We start from the raw sequence: 22,655 nt of genomic DNA, 5'->3' as shown, positions 1-22,655 counted from the left end.
CAGTGGCCAAACACTGATACCTAGTGCCTAAACTACTTGACTAGACTGAGGTAAACTGGGTCTGTACAGTGTTAGAAGTCCCATCTATCTTAAGTGTACTAAGGGACAAGCAGGAGATAAAACTGAGGCCGCTCAAAGCAACTTCTGTGTGGGCTTTTGTGCACCTAATTAGATGATGAGCTTTGGTGTTGCTATACAGACAGAGCAGAGTACTTGCTAAAGCTGTTTAGTGATATAGCAGTATGTGTGTCTCTTCCCTAGAACTACCAAAGCCTGTTCCCCAACAAACTGTGCTGCCAGCTGATGGCCTGTTTGAAAGTCAAGCTAAAACAGACCTTTTCAGTGCCTCATCTGTAAGTAGTTAAAAAACAAACACCACCACCTGTGCCCCCCCCCCCCGCCTTGGGGAGCCTGTAACCAGTTCCCCAAGCTGCAAGAAGCCCTACCATGAAGTTCTTCAGCCCTGTATTGGGAGCTTCTACAAAAGACTGTAAAAATAATGTATCTGCAGAAGTCTTCTACTTTGGCTATGCTTACCTCTCTGCAGAGTAGACTGAGTGGACTGTGCAGCTCTCTAGCTGAACAAATGGGAGGCTCCCATGTTCAGTACCCCCTGGGGGAGGAAGTAGCTTTACTACATCACTCCATTTGGGGGACAGCACTTGAAGCCCTTGGTGGAAACTCTGGATCAATTCCAGAATGCTGACTTACGACATCTAGCATTTGGCTAAAACAGATCTCATCATGACCATACTGACTCAGCTCCAAATGAGTGTTCATTAAGCACACATGGCTTTTCTGAAAGATACCTTGCCTCAGACTAGGATAACTGCTAACATGGATTTAGAGCCCTTTTTCTTTTCTTGTTAAAGCAGTACAGTTAACATATTTAGCAGGTGCTTTCTGCAGTATTCCCTTTCCAGAAGGTGTTTAGAACAGGAACTATCTGATATAATCCTGATGAAACATGGAAATCCACTAACAGCCTATGATCTCTCTTTCTTAGAAGGAATCTCAGAAACCACCTGGTCCTTTTGGTGATCCTTTTGGCAACCTATTTGCATAGATCAGGTAAGTCTTCCACTAATAAGACAACCTACTTCATTTTCTGAATTGATTTGGAAAACCTTTTTGGCAAAGAGCTGGATAAAAAAACTACACTGGCTTAACTTTAATGCTCCTCTGAAGTATGGCAAACAGTCCCTAAAAGAACACTTCTGTTAGAGTACCTCTATTCAGACTTGTTATATAGCTGCATTCTGGCTAAGCCTTAGCTGGCTTCACTTTCTTAGGAAGAAAGACTTCTATTCTTCCATGGACTTAAATCTCAAGGCCACAATAGATCTAGATTTTCCTTCCTTGAGGAAAATTAATGAGCAAACATGCTGAAAAACTCAGAGGGGCTGACTAAAATCTTTCAGATATCTCTTTAGGAGAGTGTTAGCACACAGTGCCCTATACAGCTTTCTGAAGTTTAATCCCCTAAATATTGTGGGTTTGTACTCTGGGTGAATTATAGTAAAAACAGGATAAGGGCTATTAGAGCTTTTGTCACTAGAAGCTAATGTAACTCAAACTTTTTTGCCATTGACTAGAGAACATGAACTGTCAAACTAGCAAATCTAGTTTTCTGCCACACCTCTAAGTCTTCCCCTGAAATACTGTCTAGTTTCTAACAGAAGACAAGTGTTGCATTTATTGCTTTAGTTTTTGTTCTCTTAGTGGTTCTAAGCTAGTTTAAGCAATAAAACTATAACTTATAGTCATCCTAACCTTAGTCCTTTTCATCATGCTAGGCATAACCAGAAAAGGACAAATGGAATAACTGGACCTCTTCTCAACATGACTTTTCTACTTGTTTCATTTTGCTGTCTGCTATTCTTGCTGCTGTTCCATGATGTCTGTAATCTAAAATATGTCCAGGTGGATTGAAACATGAACCCTCAAAGAACATGCTGTGAAGATAATTCAGGGCAAAGCAAATGGAAAGCTGGACTCACGCTGAAGACCCAAATTCAAATTGGTGGATGTTAATTTTACTTTAATTCTTAGCAATCCTCTACAGAAGAGCTTAGCAACAAAGTTGTGTGTCTTCTAAATATGGTCACCTCAATTCCTCTTTCTGTAGCACTTTCAGTTCCTATATTTTAGGATGGTATGTACCTGGGGAAGAAATGCTGTCTTCACATAAGGGAAATGAATTAGTAGCTAAAACTCCACACCTTAAATAACTAGGTCAGTTGCATGTTATCACAACAGCAGCCAGTTATAAAGTTAAGTAGACACTACTCCTAATTGGTGATTGGGCATATGACCTGGTCTCTGAGCCACAAAGATGTAAACTGTATGGTGTGGGGGGGAAATCAATACTTGTTCATTTAACTAATGGTAAAAGTAGCACTCTACCATAAATGTGTAATAAAGGGACTAACTGTGGGTTCTGTAACAGAACTACTGAGGTCCTGAGTACTAGAGGCCTACACTGTAGGATCAGATAAGCTGAAACACTTCTTGCAGAACATTGAGGTAGTCATGGACACTAACTGTTGTCTTGGTGCTAATCTGGCATTTTTCAGGGAGGGAAATCTACTAGAGTTGCTTTTCTTATTAAGGTGGCTTGGCAGACAAATGGAACAAGCAGATAGGCTTCTTGCATGTGTAATCAGTGAATGTCCCTGATGTTGCTCAGTTTGAGTTGTCACATGGTGTAATGTGGCATGTTTCCGGTATGTTAGGCAGCGGAAAGACAATCATGGCTTTACTCCATTCCTAGGCTCCTTGTGAATAGATGTACCATCTCTGTGCCATTAATGTGAGGTAGTTCTCAGTCTCTTGAAAACAGTGTATTTTCTAAAGAACCTCTTTACTAACAGATGTCTAAATCGGTTGGTCATAACTGACTGACTGTAATAGCTACATTCTTGGCCAGTGGTGATGGCTGATGTGTCAGAGGTTTTTCTGTTAATGCTAAGTATAAACTTGAAATAGTATTGTTAAATCAAATGCCTAAGCAGTTGCTGAACTGGACAGCTAAGAGTCAACTTAAACAGCCATAGTACCAAATTCAGCCAGTCATGCAATTAGTCTTGTATATAAACTTATCTTGCACTTTCTGTAATACAAAATTTGAATTTAAGTATTTGTCTCAAACTGGAACTGTAGAAACTTATGGATGTTATGCTGTTATATAAAACTAGTATCTCAAGTGATGTTACCTAATGACATTAAAGTAACTCTTTATAGCAAGCTAACATCAGTGTGGCTGTTGATTCTGTCCTCCATAGCTCAATCTTATGGCTTAGTTGACACTAAGAGTTCAGAGCCTGCTAAAAATTGTCTCACAGGTTCTTACCATAGCTGTCTGATAGCATAGTCTTAAGTCTTCCTGTAACATCTTGCATCAGGCCTGTACAATATGAGCTGCCCCCACACAAAATATAAAATTTCCATCTGCCTTAATAAAATGTCATTAGAGACTCGTTCCATTAGCTGCTCAGCCTGAGTTTGCTACTACTAAAGATGCTTTCTTGCTCCCTTTTGCAGGACCATGGAAGCTAGGTACTTAAATTGCATTCAGAAGTTTCATTTATTCAACTTGTTTATTCCAACTCTGTAAGAGGTCTAAACTGATGCTGGGAAAACTAAATTACAATGGGGAAAACACTTAACTCATGTTCAAAACATGAGTTGTGGGCACCAGTGACACAGCCAGGAGCAGTCTGAGGACTATCAAGAAAGACTACAGAGCCCTGGGAGCGGCAGAAAGGGACTCAGGAGTGCAGGTAGTTTTTTCATCAATCCTGCCGGTCAAAGGGAAGGGCTTTGAAAGGGCCAGTCGAATCTGGCGAGTCAACAAATGGTTACGGGACTGGTGCCACAGCCAGGGGTTTGGCTACTTAGACCATGGGACTTGCTTTGAGAAACCTGGTCTCCTGGGGGCTGACGGGGTCCATCTGTCAGAGGAGGGGAAGAGCGTCTTCACTCATAGGCTTGCCAAGCTGGTGAAGGGGGCTTTGAAGTAGAGATGCCGGGGGAGGGGAACCTCAATCCATCCCACTCCTACCAGTTTGATGCCAGGGCCAGCAATAGATGCCCAGAGCCTGGAGAAGGAACACAGGTGAGCAGTAGAGAATGGTGAGGAATGTAAAGCTCAAGGGCAGCCTGGGCTGCAGTGACCACGAAATGGTGGAGTTCAAGACCCTTAGGGCACCGAGGAGGGCACACAGCAAGCCCACTACCCTGGACTTCAGGAGAGCAGGCTTTGGCCTCTTCAGGGATCTGCTTGACAGAGTGCCATGGGACAAAGCCCTGGAGGGAAGAGGGGCCCATGAAAGCTGGGTAATAGTCAAGGATCACCTCCTTCAAGCTCAGGAGCGATGCATCCCAACAAACAGTAAGTCAGGCAAAAACACCAGGAGGCCTGCATGGATGAACAAGGAGCTCCTGGGCAAACTCCAACACAAAAAGGAAGCCTACAGAGGGTGGAAGCAAGGACAGGTAGCCTGGGAGGAATACAGAGAAATTGTCCGAGCAGCCAGGGATCAGGTTAGGAAAGCTAAAGCCCTGATAGAATTAAATCTGGCCAGGGACGTCAAGGGCAACAAGAAAAGATTCTGTAGGTACGTCGGGGACAAAAGGAAGATGAGGGAAAATGTGGGCCCTCTCCAGAACGAAACAGGAGACCTGGTTACCCGGGATACGGAGAAGGCAGAGGTACTCAATGACTTTTTTGCCTCTGTCTTAACTGGCAAGTGCTTGAGCCTCACCGCCCAAGCCGCAGAAGGCAAAGGCGGGGACTGGGAGAATGAAGAGCCGCCCGCTGTGGGAGAAGATCAGGTGCGAGACCATCTAGGGCACCTGAAGGTGCACAAGTCCATGGGACCCAATGAGATGCATCCACGGGTCCTGAAGGAACTGGCGGATGAAGTTGCTAAGCCACTATCCATTGTATTTGAGAAGTCGTGGCAGTCCGGAGAAGTTCCCACTGACTGGAAAAGGGGAAACATTGCGCCCATTTTTAAAAAGGGGAAAAAGGAAGACCCAGGGAACTACAGGCCAGTCAGTCTCACCTCTGTGCCTGGGAAAGTCATGGAACAGATCCTCCTGGAAGCTATGCTAAGGCACATGGAGGACAGGGAGGTGATTCGAGACAGCCAGCATGGCTTCACCAAGGGCAAGTCCTGCCTGACCAACCTAGTGGTCTTCTAGGATGGAGTGACTACATCAGTGGACACGAGAAGGGCTACAGATGTCGTCTGTCTGGACCTCTGTAAGGCCTTTGACACGGTGTCCCCCCCCCCCCCCCAACATCCTTCTCTCTAAACTGGAGAGGTATGGATTTGATGGGTGGACTGTCCTGGGCCGCATCAAAAGAAGCGTGGCCAGCAGGTCCAGGGAGGTGATTCTGCCCCTCTACTCTGCTCTGGTGAGACCCTACCTGGAGCCCTGTGTCCAGCTCTGGAGCCCTCAGCATAAGAAAGACGCGGACCTGTTGGAGTGGGTCCAGAAAAGGGTCACAAAAATGATCGGGGGGATGGAACATCTCTCCTATGAAGAAAGGCTGAGGGAGTTGGGGTTGTTCAGCCTAGAGAAGAGAAGGCTTTGGGGAGACCTTATTGCAGCCTATCAGTACTTAAAGGGGGCTTATAAGAACGACGGGGACAAACTTTTTAGCAGGGCCTGTTGCGACAGGACAAGGGGGAATGGCTTTAAACTAAAGGGGGGTAGATTTAGACTAGATCTAAGGAAGAAATGTTTTCCGCTGAGGGTGGTGAAGCACTGGAACAGGTTGCCCAGAGAGGTGGTAGATGCCCCATCCCTGGAAACATTTGAGATCAGGTTGGACGGGGCTCTGAGCAACCTGATCTTGTTGAAGATGTCCCTGCCCACGGCAGGGGGGTTGGACTAGATGACCTTTTAAAGATCCCTTTGAACCCGAACTCTTCTATGATTCTAAATCCAAATCCTTAAAGCTGGTTCTGCAGCAAATCATGTGAACCTTGTGCCCCAACCTGGAGGGGAACCAGGCCTTTACGTGGCAAGGTTTTGGTAGTAGGGGGCTAGTCCTGAAGGACTGTCTCCTGTGGAAAGGACCCATGCTGGAGCAGGGGAAGAGAGTGAGGAGAAAGAAGCGGCAGAGACAATGTGTCATGAACTGACCTGCAATCCTCATTTCCCTTCCCCCTGTGCTGTTCAGGGGGGAGGAGAGAGAGAAATCAGGAGTGAAGTTAAGCCTGGGAAGAAGGGGAGAGGTGGGGGGAAGGTGTTTTAAGATTTGGTTTTATTTCTCATTATCTCACTCTGGTAATAAATACAGTTAATTTTTGAGTCGTCTATTTTGTCCGTGTTGGTAATTGGTGAGTGATCTCTCTATCTTTATCTTAACCGATGAGTCTTTTGTTATATTTTTCTTTCCCCTGTTCAAGTGGCTTGGTGGGCACCTGGTGTCCAGCCAGGACCAACCCACCACACCTTCACTCAGAACAAATATTCTTGCAGAAGTTGCTCAGTTAGGTAAAAACTTTTTTTTTTTTACATTAAAAAAAAAACAAACCACCCACCCACCCTGTGCCATCTGAAAGTCAGCTCAAAGACCACCATCACCTCTGGTTTGCAGACAGTTGTTGCCGAGACTTCCATTTGTATTGGAAAGTTCAACTCGGTCTTTCCTGCATGGGATTTTTATTTTAGACTAAAATAATGGCTTATAGGAACCTTTGGGAGAATCTTTAGGATCTGTACTAGCTTGAGTCTGATCCCTCCTTTAGGCTCTCCTCATGGACACTGCTCTTCGTTACTGCCTGCACTGTGTTACTGTCTGCAAGGGGTTTTGGGCTGCTTTTTTAAGGTAATAATTTAAAAGTTCAGAAATGCATTTCAATGTAAACTTCTACAGTACTTAAATATGTGATAATTGCTAGGAATAAGATAATCAGCTGGCTTTAGAAATACTATTAGGTGTCTCAATATATCCTTAAGGACTAGGGCCTGAGGGTTCCCACTATCTTTAAGGATAACCTGTCAATCTTCAACCCAAGATGCTAGAAGAGATGTTGTTACTCAGAGGCTTACAGTCCTATATTAATAAGGAGATAGAAAGGTCATATATGCAGTCATTGTATATGCAGATACAGGAAGGATGAAGCCGATTCCCATCCATTTGCCTCTATTGATGTTACTGTCATGCTGAGTTATGGAAAAATATCTAGTGGAGTACTGTACAGCAACTTCTCAAAGTGTTGTCTGCTTATTATGAAGTTGCAGTAAACTGTATTGCTGAAGTATTTGTAAGATGAGCTAATTACAGGTGAAATAATTGTTTTTGAAGAGGCTAGGGGGCAGCTGGGCTACATCCAACATCAAATATATTACAACTTTCCAGAATTTTGTAGAACTGTAGGATCATGGAAGAGTCTAGGTTGGAAGGGACTGCTGGAGATCTGGTACAATGGTCTGTTGAAATCAGGGCCTTAGATTAGGTTAATCAGGGGTCCTGTCAAGCAGTCTTGAATATTTCTAGTGAGGGACACTACTGTTTTCCCGGGTAACCTATTCCAATATTTAATTGTTCTCATGGTGAAGATTTTTTTTTTTTTTTTTCTCAGATGGCAGTTCCCCTGAAGCAACTTCCGCATGTTGCCTTCATCTTCTAGGACTTAACATTTTCTGTAGAAGTTTCTAAGAGATGTGGTATACTTCTTTCTTTTTCTTTCTTTTCTTATTTTGAGTTATAAATCTTAATATAACACAGGGTAAGTGTGACTGCAGCACAATTTCAGGTGCAATTATAATTTTTAAAATCTGTATCGGTTCCCTAGGCTGAAGTGTCATTCTGATGTATGTAAGCATGCATGCTTAGTCAATATTTGAAATTCACGCACCTTGCAAACTATTTTGGGATCTGTAAACCTCAACAGCGCTAGAGGAAGAAAGCTGGCCACTAAGTAGGTTTATGAAAGTAGAAGAAAGGGCTCAGATTAAGAGTACCATGATGAATCTAATCACAATCTTTTTGGGTCAGAGCAAAGAGACAGTTGATCCATTAGCCTGTTCCTGATAGTGACCATTAGAGGATGCTCAGGGAGAAGTGTAAAAACTAAGCAGCTATTCAGTGCCATCTCCCAAATTCCCAGCCCTTTCAGCAGCCAACAACCAGTGAGTTATTGATTTAGATGCTCAGAGTCCAGCACAAAATTGATGAAAGAGAATTCTGTGTAAAATGGAATTTTCACAACGTTGCATCTGCATCCTGTACTAGGTACCCCAATTCCTGGTACCAGACACACAGCAAAGCTTCACACTTCCCTACCAGCTAAGAGTTTGGGAGGTCTCTATTATATGGAGAGAATTCTTAATTCTTTATCTCATTTCTACTGTCTGTAGATATCGGGCATATTTGTGCTTTTTGCTGTTTCCTTTTTTTTAGAATCCCACCTGTTAAAAGCAACATTCTCAGCCAAGGATCCGTTTACTGCAGGCCCTAGCTTGAGGTAAGGAGCCTTCTGGGAAGAGAGTTGTTTAGGAGTAGCAGGCAAGACAGTGGTAGTGCATGATACAGATACTTTTGTTCAGTGTTGTGATGATGATGTTTTGATTTTGATGTGGGGAATTCTTTTTTGTTGATATGAGTGAAGTTTGTGAAGATTGTGTGATGAATGTGGATTTTAATGATAATTCTTAAATATGTGATTCACAGAGGCGAGGGGTCCACGAAAGTGGACAATTTACACACACTCCACCCCTCGTCCCTTCACCACAATTACAACAACCAAAATTCCCCACGATCATTCTGCTCTTTGCTCTCTAGCTGTGTTCAGTCCATGTTTTGCCCGTTACCTCTCCCAATTACTATCCTAATCTCACATTCCTCATGCCCCATGTTGGGCGCCAAAAAGGACTGTGGTGGGTTGACCTTGGCTGGACACCAGGTGCCCACCAAGCTGCTCTATCACTCCCCTTCTCAGCAGGACAGGGGGGAGAAAATAAGATGGAAAAGAACTCGTGGGTCAAGATAAAGGCAGTTTAATAAAAGCAAAAGCAAAGGCTGTGCATGGAAGCAAAGGAAAACAAAAGATTTATTCTCTACTTCCCATCAGCAGGCGATGTCCAGCCACTTCCCAGGAAGTAGGGCTTCAGTACGCGTAGTGGTTGCTCCGGAAGACAAACATCGTAATAATGACTGCCCCCCCCCTCCTCCTTTCTCTTAGCTTTTATTGCTGAGCAGACATCATATGGTATGGAATATCCCTTTGGTCAGTTTGGGTCAGCTGTCCCAGCTGTGTCCCCTCCCAAGATCTTGCCCACCCCCAGCCTACTGGCCTTTGGGGGTGAAGGGGATGTTGGAGAGACAGCCTTGATGCTGTGGGAGCACTGCTCAGCAGTAGCCAAAACACTGGTATGTTATCAACACCTTTCTAGCTACCAATACAAAGCACAGCACTATGAGAGCTGCTTTGGGGAAAATTAACTCCATCCCAGCCAGACCCAATACGATCTCCATCCCTTATTCCATACCATTTGCGTCATGCTCAGATCCCACATAATTTAATACATGTATATATATATCTTCTAACCATCCCATTGTATTTAATTCTCATTACTGAAATCCCTTCTTACCAACACTTATGACTTATACTACATACTTAAACCATCTTTATACCCAACATACAGATTTATACATTCTCATTAACTACTCTCCCCTGTCCTTTAACAGATAGATATTATTCTCCCATTCCATGGGCTTCCTCCACTCCTCCAAATGTTCATAAGAACAGGCTATGACTTGGGCCCCATCTGTCAAGATGGGTGCTCAGGACAGGAGAAGCAGTATGTTCAATTGGTGGGCTCCAACACCGGCTTGGTTTGGGTCATCGTTGCACTTGCCTAGTTCCCTGCGAAACTCACTCTTTGTCGGTTCAGGTCGTTCCTACTACATTACTTCCTACAACATACAACTCATAACACAGATTATTTTTCCCCCAAGGTTAAATCTCTTTGAGGCACACACCAGGCCTCCCCATCTTTCCACATTATCCACCAAGTACACCCAGGTCCTTGAGCAAAAACAATCCCACGAATGGGTTTGCCTTTTCCCATGGGAGGAGCAATCCACGCCGCCTTCCCCAGCCACTTGCCTACGTGCAGTACGGGGACCTTATCTCCTCCCACAGTATGTAGGGGTTTTGTTTGGGCAGGACCAGGACGATTAGCAGATCCTCTGGTGTTAACCAGCCAAGTGGCTTCTGCTAAATTTATATCCCAATGCTTCTATGCCCCATTGCCCAATGCTCTCAACATAGTCTTTAACAGTCCATTATATCTCTCAATCTTTCCAGAGGCTTCTGGGTGATAGGAGATGTGATACACCCACTCATTGCCATGTTTCTTAGCCCAGGAGTTTATGAAGTTATTTCAGAAATGAGTCCCACTGTCTGACTCAATTCTTTCTGGGGTACCATGTTACCACAAAATTTGCCTTTCAAGGCCTAAGATGGTGTTTCAGGCAGTGGCATGGTGTGGGATAATAACAGAAGATTGGCGAGGAGGATTGTAAACACACTCAAGTGTCACATGGTTTACAGGGTATGTTTCTAGCCAACCAGTAGTCCAGTAGTTGCTTCCACCATGGTGAGTATGTAGCGCTTGCCTTGGCGTGTTTGTGGCAGTGGTCCAATATAGTCAATTTGCCAGGCCTCGCCATATTGAAAACCCAGCCACCATCCTCTGTTCCAGGGAGACTTGACTCATGTGGCTCGCTTGATTGCAGCACATGTTTAACATTCATGAGTGACCTGTGTGATGGCCTCCATGGTCAGGTCCACCCCTCGATCACGAGCTCGTCTGTATGTTGCATCTCTCCCTAGATGTCCCAATGTTTCGTGGGCCCATCAAACTACAAATAGCTCACCCTTATGCTCCCAGTGCAGGTCCACCTGAGCCACTTCAATTTTGACAGCCTTGTCTACTTGTTTGTTGTTTCGATGTTCTTCAGTGGCGTGGCTTTTGGGCATGTGAGCATCTACATGGCGTATCTTTAGAGTGATGTTTTCTACCCAGGCAGTGATGTCCTATCACAATGCAGCAGCCCAGATGGGTTTACTCCTGCACTGCCAATTAGTGTGCTTCCATTGCTGTAACCACCCCCACAGGGTATTAGCCACCATCCGTGAGTCAGTCTAGAGATAGAGTACTGGCCACTTTTCTCGTTCAGCAATATCTAAAGCCAGCTGGATGGCTTTCACCTCTGCAAAATGACTTGACTCACCTTCTTTTTCAGTGGCTTCAACAACTTGTTGTGTGGGACTCCACACAGCAGCTTTCCACTTCTGATGGTTTCCTACAACACAACAGGATCCATCAGTAAACAGAGCATAACGTCTTTCATCTTCTGATAACTCATTATATGGTGGTGCCTCTTGGGCCCGAGCCACCTCCTCAGGAGATGCTCCAAAATCTCTGCCTTCTGGCCAGTCCATGATCTCTTCCAGGATTCCTGGGCGGTTCGGTTTCCCCATTTGAGCCTGTTGAGTGATCAATGCTACCCACTTACTCCATATAGTGCTGGTTGTGTGATGTGTAGAGGGGATGTTTCCTTTGAACATCCAGTGTAGCACGGGCAATCGCGGTGCCAAGAGGAGATATGCTTCTGTACCAACAACTTCTGAAGCGGCTCGAACCCCCTCATATGCTGCTAGTATCTCTTTTTCAGTCGGGGTGTAGCGAGCTTCTGATCCTTGATACCCCTGGCTCCAAAACCCTAATGGTCGACCTCGGGTTTCTCCTGATGTTTTCTGCCAGAGGCTCCAGGAGAGACCATGCTCCCCAGCTGCAGTATAGAGTACATTTTGCACAGCTGGTCCTGTCCGGACAGGCCCAAGAGCTACCGCACGAGCTATCTCCTGTTTGATATGCTCAAAGGCTTGTTGTTGCTCAAGGCCCCACTCAAAATAGTTCTTCTTTCGTGTTACTCGATAAAGAGGGCTCACAAGCTAACTATAACCTGGAATATGCATTCTCCAGAACCCCACAAGGCCTAGGAAAGCTTGTGTTTCCTTCTTGTTAGCTGGTGGAGACATAGTTGCTACCTTGTTGACCACATCCATAGGCACATGATGGTGTCCATCCTGCCAGTTTATTCCCAAGAACTGAATCTCCTGTGCAGGTCCCTTGACCTCGCTTCTTTTTATGGTGAAACCAACTTTCAGAAGAATCTGAATTACTCTTTTTCCCTTCTCAAACACTTCTTCTGCCTTGTTTCCCCACACAATGATGACATCAATGTATTGCAGGTGTTCTGGAGCCTCACCCTGTTCCAGTGCAGTCTGGATCAGTCCATGGCAAATGGTGGGGCTGTGTTTCCACCCCTGGGGCAGTCGGTTCCAGGTGTACTGGACGCCCCTCCAAGTGAAAGCAAGCAGTGGCCTGCACTCTGCTGCCAAAGGGATTGAGAAAAACGCATTAGCAATATCAATTGTGGCATACCACTTGGCTGCCTTTGACTCCAGTTCGTATTGAAGTTCTAGCATGTCTGGCACAGCAGCACTCAGTGGCGGCGTGACTTCATTTAGGCCACGATAGTCTACTGTTAGTCTCCACTCTCCATTAGACTTCCGCACTGGCCATATGGGACTGTTAAAGGGTGAACGAGTCTTGCTGATCACTCCTTGGCTCTCCAGTCAACAAATCAGCTTATGGATGGGAATCAGGGAGTCTCGGTTTGTGCGATATTGCCACCAGTGCACCATCCTGGTAGCAACTGGCACCTGCTGTTCTTCAACTCGCAGCAATCCCACAATGAAGGGATCTTCCAAGAGGCCAGGCAGGGTAGATAACTTTGATATTCTCTGTGTTCACAGTGGCTACACCAAAAGCCCACTGGTACCCTTTTGGGTCCTTGAAATACCCTCTCCTGAGGTAGTCTATGCCAAGGATACAAGGGGCCTCTGGGCCAGTCACAATGGAGTGCTTTTGCCACTTGTCCCCTGTTAAGCTTACCTCAGCCTCCAATACAGACAATTCTTGGCATCCCCCTGTCACTCCAGAGATCCATATGGGTTCTGTGCCCCTATACCCTGATGGCACCAGCGTACACTGTGCACCGGTGTCTCCCAAAGCCTTATACTCCTGTGGGTCTGATGTGCCAGGCCATCGAATCCACACAGTCCAGTATACCCGGTCTTCCCTTTCCTCCTCCTGGCCGAAGGCAGGGACCCTCTATTCCTGTTCCTCGTCAGAGTATTCACTGTCTGCCCCTTGCAATGCCAGACCAGAAGTCCCCTCACCAGGATCAAGGGAGGTGATTTCAGTTCTTCTATGTCTGGGAGATCGCTGATTGCCGCTTTGTGTCTCTACAGCAACTACGCTGACAGCCTTCTTGGGTGGCCCCTTCTTAACAGCTGTCTTCCCTCTCAGTTTGTGTACATGGGCTTACAGCTTAAAGGTGGGTTCACCATTCCGCTCCCTCATGTCCTCCTCCTGGTCATGCGGGAAGAACCGGAGTGTGCTGCGCGGCATGCGCCTGGGGCTTCCTTTCCCTCTGGCCGAGGCAGGAGGGGACGGACTTCTTGAGGCACCCCGACAGCTCAGGCATTGACCCGTAGGGATGAGGAGAGACAGAGATTTTCTTCAAAGTTTTGGAGCCAAGACAACACTCTCTCCACAGTTGGTATCCATATGCGGGCCAATACATTGTTGCCAAGCTGTTAGATTATGATGCTGGGGCACTTTGAATCACCTTCCTCCACATGGCCCATGTGCACAGGACATCCTCTGGATCTTTGGAGACCTCATCATCGTCTAGATCACTGTAGATGACTTCCAGCACCGCTAATTCTCTCAGGTACTGGATGCCTTTGTCTGCAGTAGTCCACTTTCCTGGGGAGTTCACAAGAGCTTCCTTGAATGGATATCTTGCCCTCACACTTGAGAGGAGCCATCTCCAGAGACTGCAAATTGCTGCCTCTTTTCCAATTCTTCTCTCAATTCCCCAGTTCCTAGCAAGGGATCCCAGCTGTTGGGCTTCCTTACCTTCCAATTGCTGACTGTCGGCCCTGTTATCTCAGCATTGGAGCAGCCAGGCAGCAATCTGCTCACCTGGCTGATGGCTGTAATCTTTCCGCATGTCTCGAAGTTCTGATGAGGTCAGGGACTGGGTGGTTTCCACTTCCTGTCTGAATTCTCTCACTCCTTGCTCCAATTTCTTTGTCGAAGGAACAGCTTCTTGATCAAACCTTTCCTTCTCCCTTACTAATCGATGATATGGACCCCTTGTTCTCCTCGTCCACTGTTTCTTTTTCACTACTGGGGCAATTACTGTAATTGTTGTTGTTGTTTGGGTCCCTATCTCAACCATGGTGTCCTCAGATGCAGTTTGGGTCCCTATCTCTACTATCATATCATCAGATGTAGTTTGCACCCCGGTCTCAGTCATGGCATTCTCAGAGGTGGTTTGGGTCCCTGCCTTAGCCACAGTCCTCTGAGAGTACTGAACTGTGGCTCAGTAGGCACAGGCCAAGCCCCAATACAGTGCTAGAAGCTGTTGGTGTTCATTGGGGTAGGCAAGGCACCCTTCTATCAGGTGGCACATCAATTTACCAGGGTCGCTTGCCTGTTCAGGTGTAAAGTCCCAGGCTATGGGAGGTGATAACCACTCTAGGAACCTGCCCAAATCCTTCCACACACTCTGCCACCCAGGGACTGGCCACCTCAGGGCACATTTCAGTATTGCCTCACCCAAAAGTTGTCTTCTCTTACACCAGGACGACACCAGATTCCAGCAAACCCCACAATATGCTGTCCTGGTTTCAGCTGGGATAGAGTTAATTTTCTTCCTAGTAGCTGGTACAGTGCTGTGGTTTGGATTTAGGATGAGAATAATGTTGATCACACACTGATGTTTTAGTTGTTGCTAAGTAGTGCTTACACTAGTCAAGGACTTGTCAGCTTCTCATGCCCTGCCAGCGAGAAGCTGGGAGGGGGCACAGCCAGGACAGCTGACCCGAACTGGCCAAAGGGATATTCCATACCATATGACGTCATGCTCAGTATATAAACTGGGGGGAGTTAGCCGGGGGAGGGGTGACCGCTGCTCGGGAATTGGCTGGGCATTGGTCGGCGGGTGGTGAGCACTTGCATTGTGCATCACTTATTTTGTATATTCTTTTATCATCATCATTATTATTATTATTATTTTCCCTTCCTTTTCTGTCCTATTAAACTGTCTTTATCTCAACCCACGAATTTTACTTTTGTTTGTTTGTTTGTTTTCTGATTCTCTCCCCCATCCCACTGGGTGTGGAGGGGGGAGTGAGTGAACGGCTGTGTGGTGTTTAGCTGCCTGCCGGGTTAAACCACAACAGTCCTTTTTTGGTGCCCAACGCGGGGCACAAAGGGTTGAGATAACGACAGATCTGACCAGAGCGTGTTAAGGCAAATTTGTTATAAGCATTCATCGTATTGGTTTAATAGTCACTGGTCACAATGTCAATTAATTCACTCTCAAAGATATCGTGCTTGCTCTCAAAGTTGTGTTATGTAACACCTTACTTGCTGTATATGTTCCCTGTTGTGCTGTCTATCACCTCTGGGAGCTGGATCGAGGATATCATTTTGCTGCACTATGTAACACTACTGGTTTATGATGTGATAAAATTATTGGTCATGAGACTAACTTCTGTATTTGTACTTCTGTATTTGTACTCAGCATTGCCGTCACCTCTGTACCTCGGGAGTCACTTTTTGGAAACTATTAATAATTACACCTTTTACCTTTTCTCCTCAGGGAACCAATCTATGGGGGAAATGGGGGAGACACTTTCCCCCACTCCTTCACCTTCCTTTTCTCCTTCAGGCTAGTTACAACAGCTCTTGAGAATTCTGAATATCCTTGGGATGTTCAAACCAGCATGGTCCTATTGCTATGTCTCCTGAATGTGGTTCAGGTCATGGTCTTGTTTAAGGTTAAACAATTATTTAAGAATACCATCCAGAGATCAACCCCCGCGACAGGCATCGCAGCTACTCCAACCCCAACGACAGGCACTGCAGCTACTCAAACCCCAGTGACAGGCACTGCGGCTGAACCAGAGAACCAACCCGTGCCGGTATCAGTTGCCCCTATACACAAGAAGAAATACAGAAGAAAATCAACTCGTTTAGTAAGGGATGAAGGTGAACCAGGGCCATCATGAGAACAGGAGGAGGAAGAGGCAGAGCCCATAAATGAGATGGTAACCACCCAATCCCTATCCCTGAGTGAGCTGCGAGATATGCGAAAAGATTTCAGTCATCATCCAGGCGAACATATTGTCACCTGGCTGCTCCAATGCTGGGATAAAGGGGCCAGTAGCCTGAAATTAGAGGGTAGGGAAGCCAAGCAGCTGGGATCCCTTTCCAGGGAAGGGGGCATTGACAAAGCAATTGGAAAAGGGGCACAAGTCCTCAGCCTCTGGAGGTGACTCCCGTCAGGAGTGAAGGAAAGGTATCCCTTCAAGGAAGATGTCATATGTCGCCCAGGCAAGTGGACCACCATGGAGAGAGGTATCCAGTACCTGAGGGAATTAGCCGTGCTGGAGGTGATTTATGGTGACCTGAACAATGAGCAGTTATTCAAAGATCCAGACGAAGTCAAGTGCGCGTGACCCATGTGGTGGAAGTTTGTACGGAGCGCACCATTATCATATGCCAACTCATTGGCAGTAATGACTTGGACAGATGGAGAGGAACAAACGGTGGATGAATTGGCTAGTCAACTCTGGCAATACAAAGAAAGTCTCTTCCACCCTATGGGCCTGCATCTCGGCTGTGGAGAAACTGTCCCGGGAGGTCTAGCGATTCAAAGAGGATATGTCCTACTCCCCACCTGTACGGACCACTATCTCAGCCATTAGGAACAAGCGTCCCTCTGTTCAAGAGAGAGGATATAGTGGATATACACCACGGGCCACCCTATTGTTTTACCTGCATTACCACGGAGAGGACATGAGGAAATGGGATGGAATATCTACCTTGACCCTAGAGGCACAGGTACGTGAGTTGCAAGGGAAAACAATCACAGAAAGGGGGTTCTTCCAGGAAAATTGCTGCTCCAGTTTCCAGCGGGCAGTTCCCCAGAGAGAGTAGAAGGGCTGATCTTACTCCTGATGTTAATGAAGAGATTTCTGACTCGTACTTACAGGAAATGAGTAACGGATACTAAGACCAGGACTAGAGGGGCCCTGCCTCCAGCCAGGGGGAGGAAAGGGACAACCGGGTTTACTGGACTGTGTGGATTCGGTGGCCTGGCACATCAGACCCACAGGAGTATAAGGCTCTAGTAGACACCGGTGCACAGTGTACCCTAATGCCATCAAGCTATAAGGGGGCAGAACCCATCTGTATTTCTGGAGTAACAGGGGGATCCCAACAGCTAACTGTATTGGAGGCTGAAGTGAGCCTAATTGGGAATGAGTGGCAGAAGCACCCCATTGTGACTGGCCCAGAGGCTCCGTGCATCCTTGGCATAGACTACCTCAGGACCCAAAAGGGTACCGGTGGGCTTTTGGTATAGCTGCCTTGGAGACGGAAGAAATTAAACAGCTATCCACCTTGCCCGGTCTCTCGGAGGACCCTTCTGTTGTGGGGTTGCTGAAGGTCGAAGACCAACGGGTGCCAATCGCTACCACCACGGTGCACCGGTGGCAATATCGCACAAAGCGAGACTCCCTGATTCCCATCCATAAGCTGATTCATCAACTGAAAAGCCAAGGAGTGATCAGCAAGACTCGCTCACCCTTTAACAGTCCCATATGGCCAGTGTGGAAGTCTAATGGAGAGTGGAGACTAACAGTAGACTATCGTGGCCTGAATGAAGTCACGCCACAGCTGAGTGCTGCCATGCCAGACATGCTAGAGCTTCAATACGAACTGGAGTCAAAGGCAGCCAAGTGGTATGCCACAATTGATATTGCTAATGCGTTTTTCTCAATCCCTTTGGCAGCAGAGTGCAGGCCACTGCTTGCTTTCACTTGGAGGGGCGTCCAGTACACCTGGAACCGACTGCCCCAGGGGTGGAAACACAGCCCCACCATTTGCCATGGACTGATCCAGACTGCACTGGAACAGGGTGAGGAACACCTGCAATACATTGATGACATCATCGTATGGGGCAACACAGCAGAAGAACTTTTTGAGAAAGGGAAGAAAATAGTCCAAATCCTGCTGAAGGCCGGTTTTGCCATAAAACCAAGTAAGGTCAAGGGACCTGCACAGGAGATCCAGTTTTTAGGAATAAAATGGCAAGATGGACGTCGTCAGATCCCAATGGATGTGATCAACAAAATAACAGCCATGTCTCCACCAACTAGCAAAAAGGAAACACAAGCTTCCTTAGGCGTCGTGGGTTTTTGGAGAATGCATATTCCAAATTACAGTCTGATCGTAAACCCTCTCTATCAAGTGACCCAGAAGAATAACGATTTCAAATGGGGCCCTGAGCAACGACAAGCTTTTGAACAAATTAAAGAGGAGATAGTTCATGCAGTAGCCCTGGGGCCAGTCCGGGCGGGACAAGATGTAAAAAATGCGCTCTACACTGCAGCCGGGGAGAACGGCCCTACCTGGAGCCTCTGGCAGAAAGCACCAGGGGAGACTCGAGGTCGACCCCTAGGGTTTTGGAGTCGGGGATACAGAGGATCCGAGGCCCGCTATACTCCAACTGAGAAAGAGATATTAGCAGCATATGAAGGGGTTCGAGCTGCTTCAGAAGTGATCGGCACTGAAGCACAGCTCCTCCTGGCACCCCGACTGCCAGTGCTGGGCTGGATGTTCAGAGGGAGGGTCCCCTGTACACATCATGCAACTGATGCTACGTGGAGTAAGTGGGTCACACTGATCACACAACGGGCTCAAATAGGAAACCCCAGTCGCCCAGGAATCCTGGAAGTGATCATGGACTGGCCAGAAGGCAAAGGTTTTGGAATATCGCCAGAGGAGGAGGTGACGTGTGCTGAGGAGGCCCCAATGTATAATGAACTACCAGAAAATGAGAAGCAATATGCTTTATTCACTGATGGGTCCTGTCGTCTTGTGGGAAAGCATCGGAGGTGGAAAGCTGCTGTATGGAGTTCTATGTGACAAGTTGTAGAAACTGCTGAAGGAGAAGGTGAATCGAGCCCATTTGCAGAAGTAAAGGCCATCCAGCTGGCTTTAGACATTACTGACCGAGAAAAATGGCCAGTGCTCTATCTCTAGACTGACTCATGGATGGTGGCAAATGCCCTGTGGGGGTGGTTGCAGCAATGGAAGCGGAGCAACTGGCAGCGCAGAGGCAAACCCATCTGGGCTGCCGCATTGTGGCAAGATATTGCTGCCCGGGTGGAGAACCTGGTTGTAAAAGTCCGTCACGTAGATGCTCCCGTACCCAAGAGTCGGGCCACTGAAGAACATCAAAACAACCAGCAGGTGGATCAGGCTGCTAAGATTGAAGTGGCTCAGGTGGATCTGGACTGGCAACATAAGGGTGAATTATTTCTAGCTCGGTGGGCCCATGACACCTCAGGTCACCAAGGAAGAGATGCAACATACAGATGGGCTCGTGATCGAGGGGTGGACTTGACCATGGACACTATTGCGCAGGTTATCCATGAATGCGAAACATGCGCTGCAATCAAGCAAGCCAAGTGGTTAAAGCCTCTCTGGTATGGAGGACGATGGCTGAAATATAAATATGGGGAGGCCTGGCAGATTTTTCTGCCATTTTTCCTGCCCTGGAAGATTATTATGACAGATGGAGCCTGAAGTCATGGACTAAATGAACTCACCGAACGTTTTAGAGGGATGGCCCACAGACTAAGGGAATGATACCTCTGTGTGTGTGTGTGTATATATATATATAAAAAAGAAAGGGAGGTGGTGATTAATGAAAATGTACTGGAAAATATGAGACTTGAGCATGACGCAGATGGTATAGAATAAGGGGTGGATATTGTCCTGGTTTCGGCAGGGATAGAGTTAACTTCCTTCCTAGTAGCTGGTACAATGCTGTGTTTTGGATTTAGGATGAGAACAAAGTTGATAACGCACCGATGTTTTAGTTGTTGCTAGGTAATGCTTACACTAGCCAAGGACTTTTTGGTTTCCCATGTTCTACCGACTGAGAAGGCTGGAGGTGCACAAGAAGCTGGGAGGGGGCACAGCCAAACTGGCCAAAGGGACATTCCATACCATGTGACGTCATGCTCAGTACATAAACTGGGGAAAGCTGGCCGGGGTGCCGCTGCTCGGGGACTGGCTGGGCATCGGTCGGCAGGTGGTGAGCAATTGTACTGTGCATCACTTGCTTTGTGTATTATTATTATTATCATTTTATTTCAATTATTAAACTGTTTTTATCTCAACCCACGAGTTTTTCTCACTTGTGCTCTTCCAATTCTCTCCCCCATCCCACCGGGGGGGGGTGGGGAGTGAGCGAGCGGCTGCGTGGTGCTCAGTTGCCTACTGAGGTTAAACCACGACACCACCACAGTGTGATATGATCCACAAGATATCCCAATGCTTAGAAAATCTGCCTAAACCTTAAATTCAATTTGGTAGTTGGTACCTTCTTGTGGTACAATTACTTTAAGAGTATGGTGGTGGCATAAAATAAATAAATTGAAGAACTTCCTGAAATCACATGGTGCACTTAAGTGTGTTGAAACTGTTTTTATAGTCTTTAACATTCACAATGGAATTTTCCTTGCCCTGGTTAAAATTGGAAAGTAGTAACTTAATCCTCCCTTGTGCAGTTCAGATACATGTGGTTTTCTAATGGATTAAAGTGATAATTCTGGAATAAAGTTAGAAAAGGCGATTTTCATGCTGATTTTGGAGGTCAGAAAATAAGTACTTGCTGCATGCAGCACCAACAACATTACTATCAGATGTTCAGAATATGCAAAGGGACATGGGGCAAAGATGTCACTTATGTATCCCGGTATTATTCTGTTCAGCGCCTGGAAATTGTGGTGCTGGTTTTTTAAGTACCAATCTTAAGCAAAATTCTTTCTGAACACAAAGGTAAAGTTCCAGATGATATGTTTGAGTTTAATATATAGAAAGGAGGTGTTGGAGTTAGTAGAGGATAGAGGAGGATTGGAACTTATGGGAATAGAGTACTTGTAAGAGATTAGTGGCATTAATTAACTTTATGGGGAAAAGGACTGGAGAAACAATGTGTTTGAAGTTGGGAGACAGAGACTGGGAGGATTGAATAATTTAGCATACAGAAAGATAAGCAGCTGAGAAAGAAAAAATTCTCATAGAATAGATGGAAATGGTGGTCCCTTGAGGGACATCTACTTTCAGCTAGATGAAGGAAAACAGAAATCAATTTTTGGAGTGTTCTGGTATTTTCCTAATCACTGTAGATCATGCCTGCCTCTGTGCAGGCACTATAAATGCAATCATCCTCATATTCATTTCATGGAAGAGGAGAAAGCAGAGGAGAAATGGGAAGAAGAAAGCCATAAACTTTCCAATAGCCCTAAAATTTAGCCTCCAAGAATAATAATATCACATATTTATGGTCATTCTGTCCCTCTAATCACCTATTTCTACTTCCAGGTATCACTGTAGAAGATGTGAAAAGATGCCTCGGCTATCACTTAGATGCATATGCAACAATATTGCATATAGAGACTTAAATGCCAATGTTAATATTAATGATGGTAAATGTGAAAAGATTAATGTGAAGGACAGTAAGTATATCCTTATTTTACATTATATCTTTTCCTTAAGGAAAGATTATACCAATTTCTTCCCCTTTTATAATCAATATAATTATTGCTGTTAGGGAAAGGACAAATCCAGTAGCCCAGTAGAGGTGAGGCTGACATACTTCCATGCTCCCGGGTCAACCAGGCTGAGCATGTGTTCCCGGTAGGCACACACACAAACACACTTATATAACACATATGTATATAATACACATGGCTGGCCACACAAATCAATATAGACAGACACAGCACTCAGGCAAACACAAACAGCACCAATGGCTTCATCTTGTTCTCCTCTCTGATCAGTCTGTTAGCGTGAAATGTCACAGAATCACAGAATGGTTGAGGTTGGAAGGTCCTCTGGAGGCCATCTTGTCCAACTCCCCTGCTCAAGCATGGTCATCTAGAGCAGATGTGCTCCCCAGGCAGCACAACCCTCAGGTGTTTCAGCCCCTCCTCAATATAAATATATAGACTTGATCCTCAGTCTCCCCTGTTGCTGGCACCTGGATATACAACCCCCACAAGGCCCACAGCTCCACTCCCATTGCTGGTATAGACCCCCTGATGCACACCAACACATGCACCCATTATGGATGCCTCCAGTAACTGGCCTTAGGTGCTCAGTCTACCCAGCAAATGGCCCTTGGATCCTCTTGTCTCCAGTTGCCCCCCCACACACACACACACGTGCAAACAGGTCTTAGTCAACCCCAGGACCTCAGGGTCTCTCCAGTATTTGGCCTAGAACCCCTAGTCACTCTAGTAGCCAGCTCCTCTGGTTGTCTCACTCTAGAGACATGTACATATCTAGGCCAGACTTACAGCCACTTTGATACTTGGCTCCCAAGCCACTTACCCTATTCATCTGCTAGTCTTGCTTGATATTTACTAGTGATCACACTGACGTATGTATCCTCACTC

General features: G+C 46.1%; 1 protein-coding gene across 4 annotated transcripts in view; it reads left to right on the top strand.

Annotated features, from left to right (window-relative positions):
* LOC143172093 (disabled homolog 2-like) overlaps positions 1-21,622 on the top strand; it is a 44,261-nt gene extending 22,639 nt beyond the window's left edge. For 2 of the 4 annotated variants that reach the window (XM_076361342.1, XM_076361339.1), the window contains exons 12-14: positions 262-353; positions 1,007-1,071; positions 1,797-3,251. In XM_076361342.1, coding sequence (XP_076217457.1) covers positions 262-353; positions 1,007-1,066 — 152 coding nt within the window. In that variant the 3' untranslated portion in view covers positions 1,067-1,071; positions 1,797-3,251. Of the gene's footprint in view, positions 1-261; positions 354-1,006; positions 1,072-1,796; positions 3,252-21,579 lie in introns of those variants that run through there. The other 2 variants (XM_076361340.1, XM_076361341.1) reach the window with 2 other exon arrangements.
* Positions 21,623-22,655: the final 1,033 nt, after the last annotated feature.

The sequence above is a fragment of the Aptenodytes patagonicus genome, chromosome W (genome assembly GCF_965638725.1).
Source record: "Aptenodytes patagonicus chromosome W, bAptPat1.pri.cur, whole genome shotgun sequence".
Lineage (NCBI taxonomy): Eukaryota > Metazoa > Chordata > Aves > Sphenisciformes > Spheniscidae > Aptenodytes > Aptenodytes patagonicus.
Note: the sequence above shows the minus strand (reverse complement) of the source record. Positions and strands in the feature narration are given on the sequence as shown.